The following is a 14,698-nucleotide window of genomic DNA, read 5'->3' as shown; positions in this document are numbered from 1 at the left end:
CAATATATAAAGTTGGAAAGGTTATACACACCTTGGTTGCTATAACTTACTTTCTTACAACAAAGGTTGTATGCATAACTAATGATTATTAAAATTAAGTTAATGTATTCTTTAGTATCCATATCAAAATATCATCTTAGTGGGATATTCATTATGAAAGAAAAAGGTAGCCTTTTTTTTTTAAGTGAAAGATTATGCAAATTCAAGAACATAAAATTGACATTTTTACTTACAGGGGATATAAAAGTAAGAAAATGGTATTTTAAAAAATCTAAATGTAGTTGCTTTAAAAATGCTAATCAAGAAGATTGAGAAAGTAAATAATAAGATGGGAGTAAATAATTTAGATTTGCAGTGACCAAACTAATCCTAACATTATAATTTCAAAAATAAAATGTACTTTTAAAAAGTCTCTGATTTTTAGATGTAAGAAGGGAAATAAATGTGTCAAAGCATCTTAATATTCCCAAAGGTTTTGAAATCTCTGTTCTAACATATTATTGCAAAAAGGGAAAAAATCCCACCATTCTGGATTTAGAATTGACATTTGTGTGTCGCTATTACTCCCCTGTTTTATACTAGATTAAATATATCTGATTCTCACATCTTCCTTCATTCCTTCAGCTCTGAGTCTTTGATCTTTGTCATAAGGATATATGTATTTGCCCCCAGCTTTGTGATTAAGTGAGCAGTCTCTGGGTGGTTGCCCTTCTACTGTAAACAAATCAAAAGCTGTCACTGTTAATGTCAAAAGAAGCTATGCTGACATTCATCACATTTTTGTATATAACTGGGAATAATTCTTTTCTTACATAATATTTACAAAAAAGAAAGCATAGTAAACATTTTATTTGAGTATATTATAGATTGGTATTTTAAAATGTCAAAGACATAACAGGGAGATACTTAACGGTAAAGAGAGAATTTCTTTTTTAAGCATTCATGTTACTTACATAGGTAAATCTGAGAACTTAGATTGAAATTTTGAGTTATTAGAAAGAAAGGGAAAACAGCTGAGTGGTTTTACCTGCACAAAAATGCCAGCACTTACAGTGGGTCTGCGCAATTCAAGGTAGTAGTTAAAAGCATCGTAGGTTCCCTGTGTTTGATTAGTTGTATTCTAACAAGAAGAAATGTCTGTCTCAGCCCTTAGACTTCCGCTCATTTCTCCTGCCACATATCTAAATGATTTAAAAGTTTTTATCTTTTGACTTTGATCTTGGATCTGTAACCTAGCCAGCATTTTCTCCGTGGGAATCATCTAAGTCATTACATTGGCATTAAAATACAACACTTATTTTTTATACCGTGAAGAATTTTAGATCCTAAGTGAGAGTTGCCACCTTTTATGTGAGTACTAGGTTCCTAAGCCCTTAATGCAGGATGAATTCTTACCAGGGCCAGCAAAGTTTACATTTTGACCTACCTTGTGACCATAGATTAATACTAACACAGTTTATACTTCACTTGATTTGCCAGCTTTGAAATTATGTCATTTTTGACATATTGGGGGATATTTCATTATTTCCAGCTTTGTTCATAAAGTTAGACCTTAATATTTTACATGTCAGATCTCGATATCATACTTTAGGCAATATGCGTAAAATATTACTGTACTTTACAAATATTCAAAACTAATAATAGCTAATACTGACTGGCTGCTTAGTATCTGTGAGGCACTGTTTTATGCATTTTAGTATTAAGTCATTTGGTCTTCACAACAAATTTCTGAGATAGCCACTGTTACCATTCTAATTTTATAGATGAAACCAATGAAGAACAGAAAGCCTAGATAACTTCCTCCAAGTTTGTAAGTGAAATAAAACTGCATTTAAAAAAAAATGAACTTTGTGTTTTTACAACTGTTTTAGATTTACAGGAAAGTTGCAAAATAGTGTAGTGAATTCCTACCCTCAGTTTTTCCTATTTTTAATATATTAGTGTGGTACATATGTTACTATTAATGAGCCAGTGTTGATACGTTATTATTAACTGAAGTCCGTACTTTATTCAGATTTTCTGAATTTCTACCTAATGTCCTTTTTTTATTGTGGGATCCTCTCCAGAATCCCAGAATCCCATGGTATATTTAGTTAGCATGTCTCCTTAGGCTCCTCTGGGCTGTGACAGTTTCTCTGACGTTCCTTCTCTTTAATGACTTTGGCAGTTTGGGGAGTACTAGTACTGGTCAGGTGTTTTGTAGAATGTCTTACTCAATTGATATTTGTCTGATGTTTTTCTCATGATTAGACTGGGGTTATGAGTTGTGGGGAGTAAGACCACAAAGTAAAGTGCATTTTAGTCAACATCATATCAAGGATACATACTATCAACCTCACTTACACTGTTGATATTGACCTTGATAACTTGGAAGTGGCTGCATTTTGAGCCCAAGCAATTAAGATGTAGATTTCATGCTCACACACCAGTAGGCAGTTGTCTGTGACTATTTCATCACTAAGTTCAGCTTGGATTAACATAATAGTTAATGATTCATTCTAAACCAATTTCACTTTCTCTCCTCAGCTAATTTTCTTAGCCTGTTCTTGAAAATGCCAAGCCTGGCTGGCTAACAGGTATAGTTTCTTAACATGGCCACAACTCTTTATCCACAGTCTTCCATCTGACCCATCTTAATTGGCTGCTCATTCCTTTGTGTTTCAATTACAGATATCCTTGCTATTCTTTAACTCTTCTTGAAGCATTTAGGTCCTCCTCGAGGCTTTCCCAACAAGGGGTTATCTCCACTTTTTTTAAGCGCTAGCTACCTTCTTTTCTTAACCCTCTTTATGTTGTCTCCACATCTCCTTGTTTGAACCAGTGTATTATTTCTGGTATGGTCTGAAATTTAAATCCTCTACATTTCCACATGAAACGAATTCTGTTTCCGGGGATTGCAAAGAAGTTCAACTGTAATGTACTTGTATCTGGGAAGGTTGTATTGCATGTTCTGTCACACATATATGCCCAAATCATAGCATGGATTCCCTTGACCTAAAACTGAGGAACACGTGTGTGTGTGCACATGTAGGTGTGTATGTGTTAAGTATTTAGTATACAGTGCAAGGAGTTCATGAACCTTCTAAAGCATCTCTGTATGCTGCATCACTGTGCCTTCTTAGTTTTAAGCAACTGAAATTGGCTGGTTTAACAGAATAGGAATTTGTTGGAATCATATGAGTTCGCAGAGCTGCTGAGAAAGCTGAAGAATCAGCCTAGGAAAAAGGATTGGTGCTACAATTGCACAACTGGCCTTTATAACTCCAAATTTTAAAGGCAGAGAAACTGCCTTGATGCCACTTATTGCTTGTACTTTATTTTTATCCATTTGGAACTAGATAGTGAGATTTTACAATTTTAATGTTAGGTATATTAGGCATGAAAACAATCACACCCTACCACACACACACATATACACCCATATGCACATAGCCATATAATTTGGTCATTTAACTTTAGGGAGCATATTAGTAAGGGATAGGCTAAGATGATATAAACAAAGAGATTCAGAAGTACAGTGGCTCAAATAAAATAGAAGTTTATTTTTCTATTTCCTAACAGATAAGCAAGCAGCTCAGGGCTGATAAGTAGCTCTGCTTCACAAGTTTACACAGAGATCCAGATTCCTTCCATATTGTTTCTCCATCCTGTAGGATGTTACCTTTTCTTCACATTCAAAGCTTACTCAACTCCTGCTCAAAGCTACTCAACTCTTCATTCTAGCCTGTGGGAAGGACCAACAAAAGAAAAGGGAAGATATTAAGCGAATAGTACAAGTTGCATGTATCAATTCTGCTCATACTCTTTTGTTGAAAACCTAGTCACATGGCCACAGCCAGTTGCAAGGGAGGCTCAGAAATGTGATCTTTACCTGGGTAGCGATGTGTCCAGCAAAATTCACTGCTGTGGTAGAAGGGAAGAATGATTTGGGAGTTATAAACAACAGAGAGCAAGGGGTGAAGATAGCTGAATAGAGTTCTTTAGAGTTTTTTAATTAGTTTTTTCCATATTATGTAGTATTTTTACCACAGAGATATTGGAAAATAGAGATAAGTATAAACAGAAAAATAAGAATCACTATCCTGCCACCCCAGAAATAACAGCCATTAAGAATTTGGAGAAGGGTTCTTCAAGTATATTTTCTATACATATTTAATAAATATATGTATTTTTCAAGTGAAAATCTGAATCTTACTGTAGATTCTATTTTGTAACCTACTTTTTTGCCCTGATGCAAATATTAAAATTGGGATTTTGTTGTTGTTGTTGTTGTAGAAGACAGAAGCCCAGCTCACACTGACTAAAGCAAAAAACGAGAAATTTTTGGTTCATATAAATAAATTAAAAATCCAAGGTTAAAGCTTAGTTTTATTCATGGCTGAATGCAGATACTCAAATAACACCACAAATCTTATTACTCTTCCTCTCTAGATTCTGTTTTCCTTTGTGACAGCATTTTCTCGGGCAGGTTCACAGTATGGTAGCAAAAAAGCCACTGGCAGCTGCATGTTTACTTTTTATCAGCTTAGCAACCTCAATGGAAAGAGAGTGACTCTTCAAAGAGTGCCAGCTAACATCTTGAAATTGACTCTTACTGGCCTTGTTTGGGTCATGGGTTCATTCAAACCAATCATAATTGCTAGGAGATGTGATACTCTTACCAGCCAGGTCCCAGTCCAACCCTGTTCAGGGGGAAGATCCATCTCTTCCCAAGCCATGTGGACTGAGATAGGGGAATGTGTGGTTTCCCAAAAGGTAGACATGGATCTGTTACTGTAAGAAGGGATCCTGGATAGGCAAAAACAACGTCCGCTAGAACAGTTTTCCATGTCGTTAACTGTTACATCTTTTTAAATGGCTGCATCATCCTCCCCTGCACAGATACACCTTTTGTTTAACCAATGTTCTGTTTCTTTTTTAGAATTTGGGTTGTTTTCAGTATTTTCCTGTTAGAAACAGCCTGTGATAAACCTTCCCTGTAGCAAGATCTCTATTCATCTCTATACATACAAATGATTGTTTTCTTTGGATAAAGTCCCAAAGGTGTGCACGTTTTTAGGGTTTTTTATTTGTATTGTCAGAGTCATTTCAGGAACAATACTACTATTGTTTTTAATTTATTTCTGTTTTTGAGAGAGAGAGCACACGAGCAGGGGAGGGGAAGAGAGGGGGAAAGAATCTCAAGCAGGCGCTGCAGTCAGTGCAGAGCCCAACATGGGACTTGATCCCATGAATCCGGGATCATGACCTGAGCTGAAATCAAGAGTCAGACTCTAAACCGACTGAGCCACCCAGGCGTCCCAGGAACATTACTACTATTTTAATTCTCTGCAGCATTGTATAAGAGTACCCATTGGCCCTTTCCCTTCACACTGGTTATTATTTAAGACAATTTGATTCTTCTAAGACATTTAATTCTCTCCACCATAGATATTCTGGCCCTGGTACCAGGAAAAACTCCCTTAAATTCCAAAATCAAAAATATTTGTCTTGGGCGCCTAGGTAGCTCAGTCAGTTAAGTGTCCTACTCTTCGATTTCAGCTCAGGTCATGATCTCATGGTCGTGAGATCGAGCCCCATGTCTGGCTCTGTGCTGGGCGTGGGACCTGCTTATGATTCTCTCTCTCCCTCTTCCTCTGCCCCTGCCCTGTGCCCTCATGCACGCATGTTCTCTCTCTCTCAAATAAAAAGTATTTGTCTTGAGAAAGGAAGAGGTGAAGGTATTCTTTTGTCTTTCCTCTTGTCATTTCTTTTTATACACCTGCCTTGTCCTCCTCTTAAAGGACACAACCTCAAATCTTCTTACCTTCTTCTTCCTCACCCACTTAATTCCAAGACACATTTCAGATCTCACCTGCTACTTGTTGCCTTTCCAAACACTAGCTCATATTGATCTTTCCCTTCTCTATATTCCAGTAGCACTTACACTCCAACTGGGGATATACAAAATGATCAGCTGGAGAAATGGCAAAAATAGATCTTCTATTTACATTTTATCTTATGCTTTTTTATTGAAGTGTAGTGACAAGCAATATTGTATTAGTTTCAGATCTACAACAGGGAGCATTTGTATACATTATAAAGTGATCACCACAATAAATCTAGCTACCATCTGTCACCATACAGTTATTAGAATATTATTAACCACATTCCTTTATCTTACTCTTCAAAGCTCTATCTTTGCTATGTTTTAGAATATAAAAACTGTACAATGGTATCTGTATATCTTTTGTAAATTAGTAAATATCCATATATTTGGACACATGCTTAAAAGTATACTGAAAAGGACATGCATAAAAAAGATTTAGAGACTGCTAGCCTATACTAAGCAATTTACATTCTTATTTTACATTTGTGGTTTTGAATATTTGTAGAGGATGCCAAAAGATTCATGATCTAGTAATTTGCAATTTGCAAAAGCATGAATTCTGAATGCCAGAAGCTATGAGGCAGATAGCTAGGAGTAAATCACAGAGAGAGCAAGCCAAGCAGACCAGTTTGAGTCTCATGCAGCTTTGTTTTCTATTCAAATCTACATACAGTGTAATTTTTATGAAGTGATTTTTTAAACTTATTTTGAAGATTTACTCCATGAAGAAAGCCTAAAGCAAATTCTGATGATGAAAGTGAAGAAATCTAAGTAGTTTTTCAATAAAAGGCAATGTTGGTCTTGGTACGTATTTTGTACGTGTGAGTGTCCCATGTATGAAATCTGAGGAATTGCAAGGGTTAGGCAGTGTTGCTAGTTAATTTTCTTTCCAGTTCATGAAACTTTTCAAATTCCTTCACTAAAGATTCTATCTTTGTTTGCAGCCCCACAGTTTCTAACTTCTGGTGCAATATTACCTATTAAGAGTTACTCTGGAAATAGTTGATGAGTTTATTCTGTTTAATACTTGCCTCCTTGCTATGTTTAGGCGTTTTCATGACTTATAAGTTCATTGTCTACTGCAGCGGGGCAGTAAGCTAAAAATTAAATGTTTCTTTGTAGCTTGGAAATATTCAGCAATGCATAGTTCTCCACAGTGAATATCCATTATGAAAGATTTTAATGATTTACCATTGTAGTAACATCATATAACTAAAACAAAGCAGAAATGTTAGATGTGTTTCCTCTGTTATGTGAAAGATTGTGTAGAATCTCAGAGAAATATATTTTTAATGCTCTGTACGTGGCCTATTCTTAAATGATTGTATTGTGGGTTTTGATGTCTACTGTGTTTACAAAAGACCATTTTAATTAGGAAGTATGAAATTTAGTTATAAAATTGATAATGCTGGGGATCATTTTTAAAAAAGACACCCAGGGGCGCCTGGGTGGCGCAGTCGGTTAAGCGTCCGACTTCAGCCAGGTCACGATCTCGCGGTCCGTGAGTTCGAGCCCCGCGTCAGGCTCTGGGCTGATGGCTCAGAGCCTGGAGCCTGTTTCCGATTCTGTGTCTCCCTCTCTCTCTGCCCCTCCCCCGTTCATGCTCTGTCTCTCTCTGTCCCAAAAATAAAAAAACGTTGAAAAAAAAAAATTTAAAAAGACAACCAACAAACCATCCAAACAACATTGTACAAAAACAAAAGACAGGCCTTTCCATTTGCCAGTGAAAACATAGGATCTACCAACAGTAGCTTACCTTGACTGTGTACTTTGTGCTAGAGCTATGCATTCATCGTTTCACTTAATCCTCCCATGACAGATTCTCTAAAGAAAGTACTAGGTATTACTTATTCCTATTTCGCTATTGAAGAAGTTAATAAAACTTTCTGCATTGATGGAAATGTCCTATATCTGTACCATTCATATTGGCAACCATTAGCCCCCTGAGGTTATTGAGCACTTAAAATATGACTAGTCTATCTACTAGAACTGAATGTTTAATTAAATTTAATTGTAATTAAATTGTAAATTAAATTGTAGGGGCGCCTGGGTGGCTCAGTCAGTTAAGCATCTGACTTCAGCTTAGGTCATGATCTCACAGTTTGTGAGTTCAAGCCCTGCGTTGGGCTCTGGTGCTGACAGCTCAGAGCCTGGAGCCTGCTTCAGATTCTGTGTCTCCCTCTCTCTCTGCCCCTCCCCCACTCACACTCTGTCTCTCTCTCTCTCTCTCTCAAAAATAAAGATTAAAAAAACATTTTTTTTTTTTACATTATAATAGTACTATGAGGCTAGTGGCTAATTTACTGGAAAGCACAACTCTAGAATTTTCCTAAAATGTTCACTACCCTATACCTCTCCAGTTCAACTCTCCAAACTGAAATACATAACAGGAAAAGAAATGATAAGGAAATACTAACATTATAAATTACATGGAGCCATAGTATTAAAAGCAGTCTGATTAGCCAGGGATAGAGATGTGATCTCTGTCCCATGAAAACCTAAAGACTTTTCTCTTATACCTAGCAAAAGGGTAGTCATATAGAAGTAAACATTTGTCTAAAATTCTTAATTATATCATCTGTGAAATCACCCTCATTCATATTGTACCATCCTCCTCCTTTCATACCCTTAGAGTATATACAGGGAGCTTCATCCTTAAGGATGAAGGTAGGCAAGAATTTCCATTTCTTTGTGAGTGGTTTGGGCAACACTCAATGCTTCCTGATCCTGGCTCTGTAACTGGCTGCCTGTGTGTCTTTGGTTGACTACATTGGCCATTTTGGGCTGTGGATTTTATCTCAAAATAAGGGAATTGGGTTAAATGCAACTAGATTTCTCCTAGATGTAAAAATTCTATATATAGTTTTTCTAATGGCCAAGGTCCTATAGTTGTATGGAGATGTGGTAATTTTTTTAAGTTTAATTCTTGCATTATCAAAAGTGTATATGTAAACCCCCTGATTTCTTAAAACAAGAAATGCTAGAAAGCTGTGCAGCTCTTTAAGTCTTTTGAGTAGCTGTTTCTTCCTCTTTCATGATCCTTTTGTGAATGGATGGCTTCACTTTTCCATGTATACAAATCAGAAGCCTGCACCTCTTTTGATCTTTCATTTGTAGCAGTGGATTGAAGTGATTTCTATGCCCAGAGATCTCAGTTATTAATTGTCGTATTGAAATAATATGTTTATTTAATATGTGATGGCAGTGGAAGCCTTGAAAAGGAAATAACAAAGTTTGAAATGTTATTTTAGAAACAAAAGTTGTTGTTTGTTAATATGTATATGTATAAACGATTTTGATGTGTTACCTTTATGTTCATTTAAAAAATGACAAATATTCCATTAAGTTCAACTAGTTCATTTAAAATATTTTAGTCAAGGGCACCTGGGTGGCTCAGTCAGTTAAGCGTCCAACTTCAACTCAAGTCACGATCTCACGGTTTGTGAGTTCGAACCCCACGTGGGGCTCTGTGCTGACAGCTCAGAGCCTGGAGACTGCTTCAGATTCTGTGTCTTTCTCTGTCTCTACCCCTTCCCCCATTCACACTCTGTCTCTCTCTTTCTCAAAAAAAAAAAAAAAAAAAATTAAAAATAAAAATATTTTAGTCAAAAATTCAGTTTACACATGTTTAAACTATCTATTGTGTAAAGTTGTAAGTTCATCACATGCTGATTTGTATAATATATTTGTCTCTCCCTGAAGTGCACACCACTGCCCTTCAGCCTGTAATGTGTGTTCAGATCGCCTGTCGGGCTTTCAAAAAATGTGATGTTCAGGTCCTACCTCAGACCTAGTGAATCAGTCTTAGGGAATGAGGCTCTGAATACAGATGCTGAAAGCCTCCCCAAGCTATTCTTATTCATTCCAGAGGTTAAAGAACCAAACATCCTGAAAGTTCTTGACAAGGAAAGAGATGGCCTATTTATTAATTGGGCTTATACCAACATCAAAACTAGCCTGTAATGATATTATAAAGCTCTATTGTTCTTTCAGAATTTAAAATTGATAGAATTTATGCTTGGATAATGGCAATTCATCACTCAAAAACATTCAGCTAACTCATTGCCTCTCCATTACTGAGAATTTAATATAAGAAATGTGATCAGAAATGTAGGAACCCTAAGAAAGAAGCACTTGATTTATTTACTTGATCTTGTTCTTGAAATAATTTGTGGTTTATGAAAATTAAATGTTCTAATTTTCTTTCATTCTTAGATCAGTAAAACTCTTAAAATCACTTGTCAATGTTTTGACAATATAAAACTTCATTTTATTGAAAAATATTTTAAATCTTCAAATCGTTATTCACCAGTTACCATCATTTGTTATTGCTCATGTTTTCTCCTAGATTTTAAAATAATTTTTAATTCTCATTTATTTGTATAAATACACATATATTTACATATTACTTTATTTTTATAATAATTATCTCAAATGTAAATTTGAGTATATTATATTGGATTTCCAAAGTCATTACACCAGTATTCATAGTATATGACACATGCATTCTAGATAATATATATTTTGCTTCTGTTATTATTATTGACAGCTTTCCTCCAAGAACATTTTTTAGGGCCCATATTTATATGCATTAAAAACGTGTTGGGCTGGGAGAATTTAGGAGAGATATGTATTAGTCAATATACTGCTACCATCTAAGACAGATAAATGTCAATACAATGTGAGAATTCTTGTGACTATAACCTATATGAATGTTCTTACCTGAGTGATCTTCCATGTGTCTATACTACCTCTTCCTTGATCTAAGCCCTCAGTCCTCTCCATTCAACTCCTATAAGAGAAGGAAAGCACGAGAAAGGAACACCTGCTCTTAGCCACTTTAGCCTGGAGGTGACACAGTTCATTTCTATAATAAGACCACACCTATCTCTGACAGAGGCTGGGAGATGCAGTCTAGCTATATTCTCACAAGTAAAAGTAAAAGGGGTTTAAAGGTGAACACACAGTGGTCTCTGTGACAGGCCTGTTTCTGTCATGTATGAACTGCATGACTCCTGGCAAGGCACTTGCTCTCCTTGGCTTCAGTTCTCTTTACCTTAAACATAAAAGATACAATGACTTTTTCTTTTTTGGTAAGATTATTAGTGGTTTATATTAATATTCTCTTAAGATACGATGAGAATTGAATCAACAAAGCATTTGTCAAAATCATAATTATCCCTAAAAGTAGATCTGACAAGAAATGAGAGCTAAGTTATGGCATAGTCAGTGGTTATGTAATTAATTGCATAGCCAATGGATGTTGATTATGTGATTCAAGTGATCGTGGGGGTGGTGGAGAGGGGTGGACCTAGAACTTAATTCTTGATGTTAACCTTTTTACTTTTTCACCATTTCCATCAGTAAATCATATGAAAACTCACACTTTTCAAATTATAATTTGGAAATCTCAAATAATTTTTAGATATCTGGGTTAGACCATCAAATTTCCTTTACCTATAATATAAGTTGTAGTTTACCTGGGCTTTTGAAGAATGACTAGAGGGTCAAATGAATTATTTATAACATTATTTTTATGACAGTGTACAGTTGACCCTTGAACAATATGGGAATTAGGGATACCAACCACACACATTTGAAAATCCCCATATAACTTTTGATTCCCTGAAAACTTAACTATAGTCTGCTCTTGACTAGAAACCTTAAAAATAACAGTCAATTAACATATATTTTGTATATTATATATATTATATACTGTATTCTTATAGTAAAGTAAGCTACAGAGTAAAGAAAATGTTATTAATATCATAAGGAAGAGGGGCACCTGGGTGGCTCAGTTGGTTGAGTGTGGACTTCAGCTCAGGTCATGATCTCACAGTTTTTGAGTTCAGTCCCCACACAGCAGAGCTGTTACCTCTGTGCCCTCTCTCTGCTCCTTCCCTGCATGTGCTCTCTCTCTCAAAAAAAAAAAAAAAAAAAAAAATATATATATATATATATATATATATATATATATATATATAATAAGGAGAAAATACATTTTTAGTACTGTACTGTGTACTGAAAAAAATCCACGTGTAAGTGGACCCACACAATTCAAACCTGTATTAGTCACAGGTCAACTATGTTTTATATTCTAAACAGTTACCCTATAAAATGAACTGTGGAATATAACCCATTTTTAAGTAAAGAGTGGCTTGGATTTATATCTCTAAAATAGTTTCATTGCCTTCCTGCCTTCAAAGAATAATATCTTACACCCTGAAATATAATGTTAGGAGATACAACTATCATTATGAATATAACTTGGCTCTTTTTCAACAGAGATATTATGTTGACCAGTAAAAAGATCTCAAAAACAGACACCACAAAGAGTATGTATAGTTACTAATAGGTGTCACATTCACTCACAATGTTTACAAGACACATGCATTTTTTGAGCCATCATTGAATTTAAAAGGCAAAAATGAATCATTACACGTTACTGTTGACTGATAGCATCAATTACTTCTATTACATTTAAAGGGTTTTAAGGGACGTGATAGAAAATATATTTTCAATGTGATAGTAATATTTCAAAAGGTGTGTTCTCTTTCTTTTCAGGACTTCCAATAGTAGTCAGACATTATCATCCTGCCATACTATGGAGCCATGTTCATCAGATGAATTTTTCCAAGCCCTTAATCATGCAGAGCAAACATTTAAAAAGATGGAAAACTATTTGAGACATAAACAGTTATGTGATGTAATTCTAGTTGCTGGTGATCGCAGAATTCCAGCTCACAGGTAAATTGTTTTCTAAGTCTCTATATGTGAGAAGTATTTCCTTGCTAACTTAGTGATGTATGTTGAGATAATTTGTTCCAACTAACTATTAGGATAGGATGCTTTTGGGAAAGGGTATCTTTCATGGAATTTCTACAAAGAAAACAGTGCATGTGAAATTATTACACATTAAATGACCCCAGAAGGGTCACTTTCCCTCTGCAGAATGACAAAAACAAAGCACACTAGCCTCAGATTGGTCAGTATTGTTTGGTATAGATTTCAGTTACTATGAGCAGCTTTCCTCCTAAATTCTGCCTATTAAATAACTTTAAACAAACTCAATGGAAATGAGAGCTGTGAGTATTTAGAAGCAAAAAAGCTAGTGGAAGGAAATGGCAAAACCTGTGAAGAGTTTTAAAATAGTGACACCTGTTCCAACTTCTATTTGCTGACTTCTCTAAGAAATATGAAAAGCAGTGATGCTACTATTTTTTGAAATAAGAAAAGGAAAAGAGAGGTGTTTAATAAAGAATATTTCATTGTTTCTTTTCATAATTCCATATTCAGTTGTTCAGTGTTAATCACTGTGAGGACCTCAAAGGGTTGTTTTTTTTAATGCTTTCAAAAACTAATTAACACTCTGTCTCAAGGGTTTTCTTAAACTTTCCAAAGTGGAAGTGAAATCATTAGGAAAAATGGGCTTGTTCTTAGTTTCCAGTGATTCAATGAGTATACATTTATTGAGATGCTACTAGATACTGTGACAAAAAGCATTGGTTTATTAGAAAAGATACTTCAACCTGCATTTCATAGAGGCCCCTCAAATTCTATTATTTCTAAAACAGAGTTCATTACCTTCCCTTCCACGTATGTGTAAACTCTCACCATCTAACTCAGGTTACCAGTGCCAGAAACTGCCAACTGGTCTCCCTGCTTTCACCTTTTCCCCCTACATTCTTTTTTTCTACACAGCTACCTGAGTGATCCTTTAAAAAAGAACTCAGATACAGTCACTCCTGCAATCACACTTTTCAGTGACTCCTCACGTCGCTGATTGTGAAAGCCCAAGTCCTCACAGTGGCCTGTGTGATTACCAGTGCCTTCTTATGCTCTGTCCAGCTCCTGTCCTCGTGCACTCACAGCCCCCATGTTCCTTGTATGTGCCAGGCATGCCACTGCTACCTTTGGGTTTTTGCTTTTGCATTGGCTGCTACTTTGCCTGAATGCTATTCCTAGGCATTAGTATGGCTAATTCCCGCACCTCCTTCAAGTCTTTGCCCAAGTGCCACTTTCCAGTAAGACCACTTATTTAACCCCACTGCCTACTCCCCATTTGCCCTTATCCTCCCTTTCCCCCTTAGCACTTACCACTCTTTAATTCACTATTGCATTTACTTCTGCTGTTTATTATTTATTTCCCTTCCCTCTAGAATGTAAGACTCCATGAGAGAAGGGATCTTTTGTCTGTTATTTATACTGACAATATCTAGAACAGTGCCCAGTTCTTATTAGGTATGAATTGGTTTGGTGAATAAATGAAATAAATGAATAGGCAGTTCTCAGAGGAAACCTGAATGACCAATGACTGTTTGAAAAGACCTTCAATCTCACTAGCAATCAGAGGAATGAAAATTAAAACAACGAGGGGCACCTGGGTGGTTCAGTCGGTTAAGCATCTAACTTCCACTCAGGTCATGAGCTCAAGTTCATGAGTTCATGACTGCGGACAGCTCAGAGCCTGGAGCCTGCTTCAGATTCTGTGTCTCCCTTTCTCTCTGCCCCTTCCCCACTCAACGCTCTGTCTCTCTCTTTCAAAAATAAAATAAGCATTAAAAAAATTTTTTTTTAAACAACAGTGAGATGCCCCTTAACACCTTGCACATGGCCCCCAAATTTAACATCTGACAATGTTGTGGGAAAATGTTCTCTTTCATACAGTGCTGGTGGGGGTCTAAATTGGGATAGCACCTTGGAGAGCAATCTGGTAAACCTGTGACTTAGCACTGCATACCTGGGGAGGGAAGAGAATGGAAGTAGAGGGGAACCCAGAGGGAGCTTCAACTATTATCTGGTAATATTTCTTCAAAAAAAAAAAAATAA

At 36.0% G+C, this 14,698-nt stretch overlaps 1 protein-coding gene across 9 annotated transcripts in view; it reads left to right on the top strand.

Moving 5' to 3' along the window:
* Positions 1 to 14,698, top strand: part of KLHL5 (kelch like family member 5) — a 99,699-nt gene that overhangs the window by 25,592 nt on the left and 59,409 nt on the right. For all 9 annotated transcript variants that reach the window (XM_086705222.1, XM_086705221.1, XM_086705219.1 and 6 more), the window contains one exon: positions 12,434 to 12,616. In XM_086705222.1, coding sequence (XP_086561348.1) covers positions 12,474 to 12,616 — 143 coding nt within the window. In that variant the 5' untranslated portion in view covers positions 12,434 to 12,473. The remainder of the gene's footprint in view (positions 1 to 12,433; positions 12,617 to 14,698) is intronic.

Source organism: Puma concolor, chromosome B1, assembly GCF_028749965.1.
Source record: "Puma concolor isolate L17-30 chromosome B1, mPumCon1.1.hap2, whole genome shotgun sequence".
NCBI lineage: Eukaryota > Metazoa > Chordata > Mammalia > Carnivora > Felidae > Puma > Puma concolor.
Note: the sequence above shows the minus strand (reverse complement) of the source record. Positions and strands in the feature narration are given on the sequence as shown.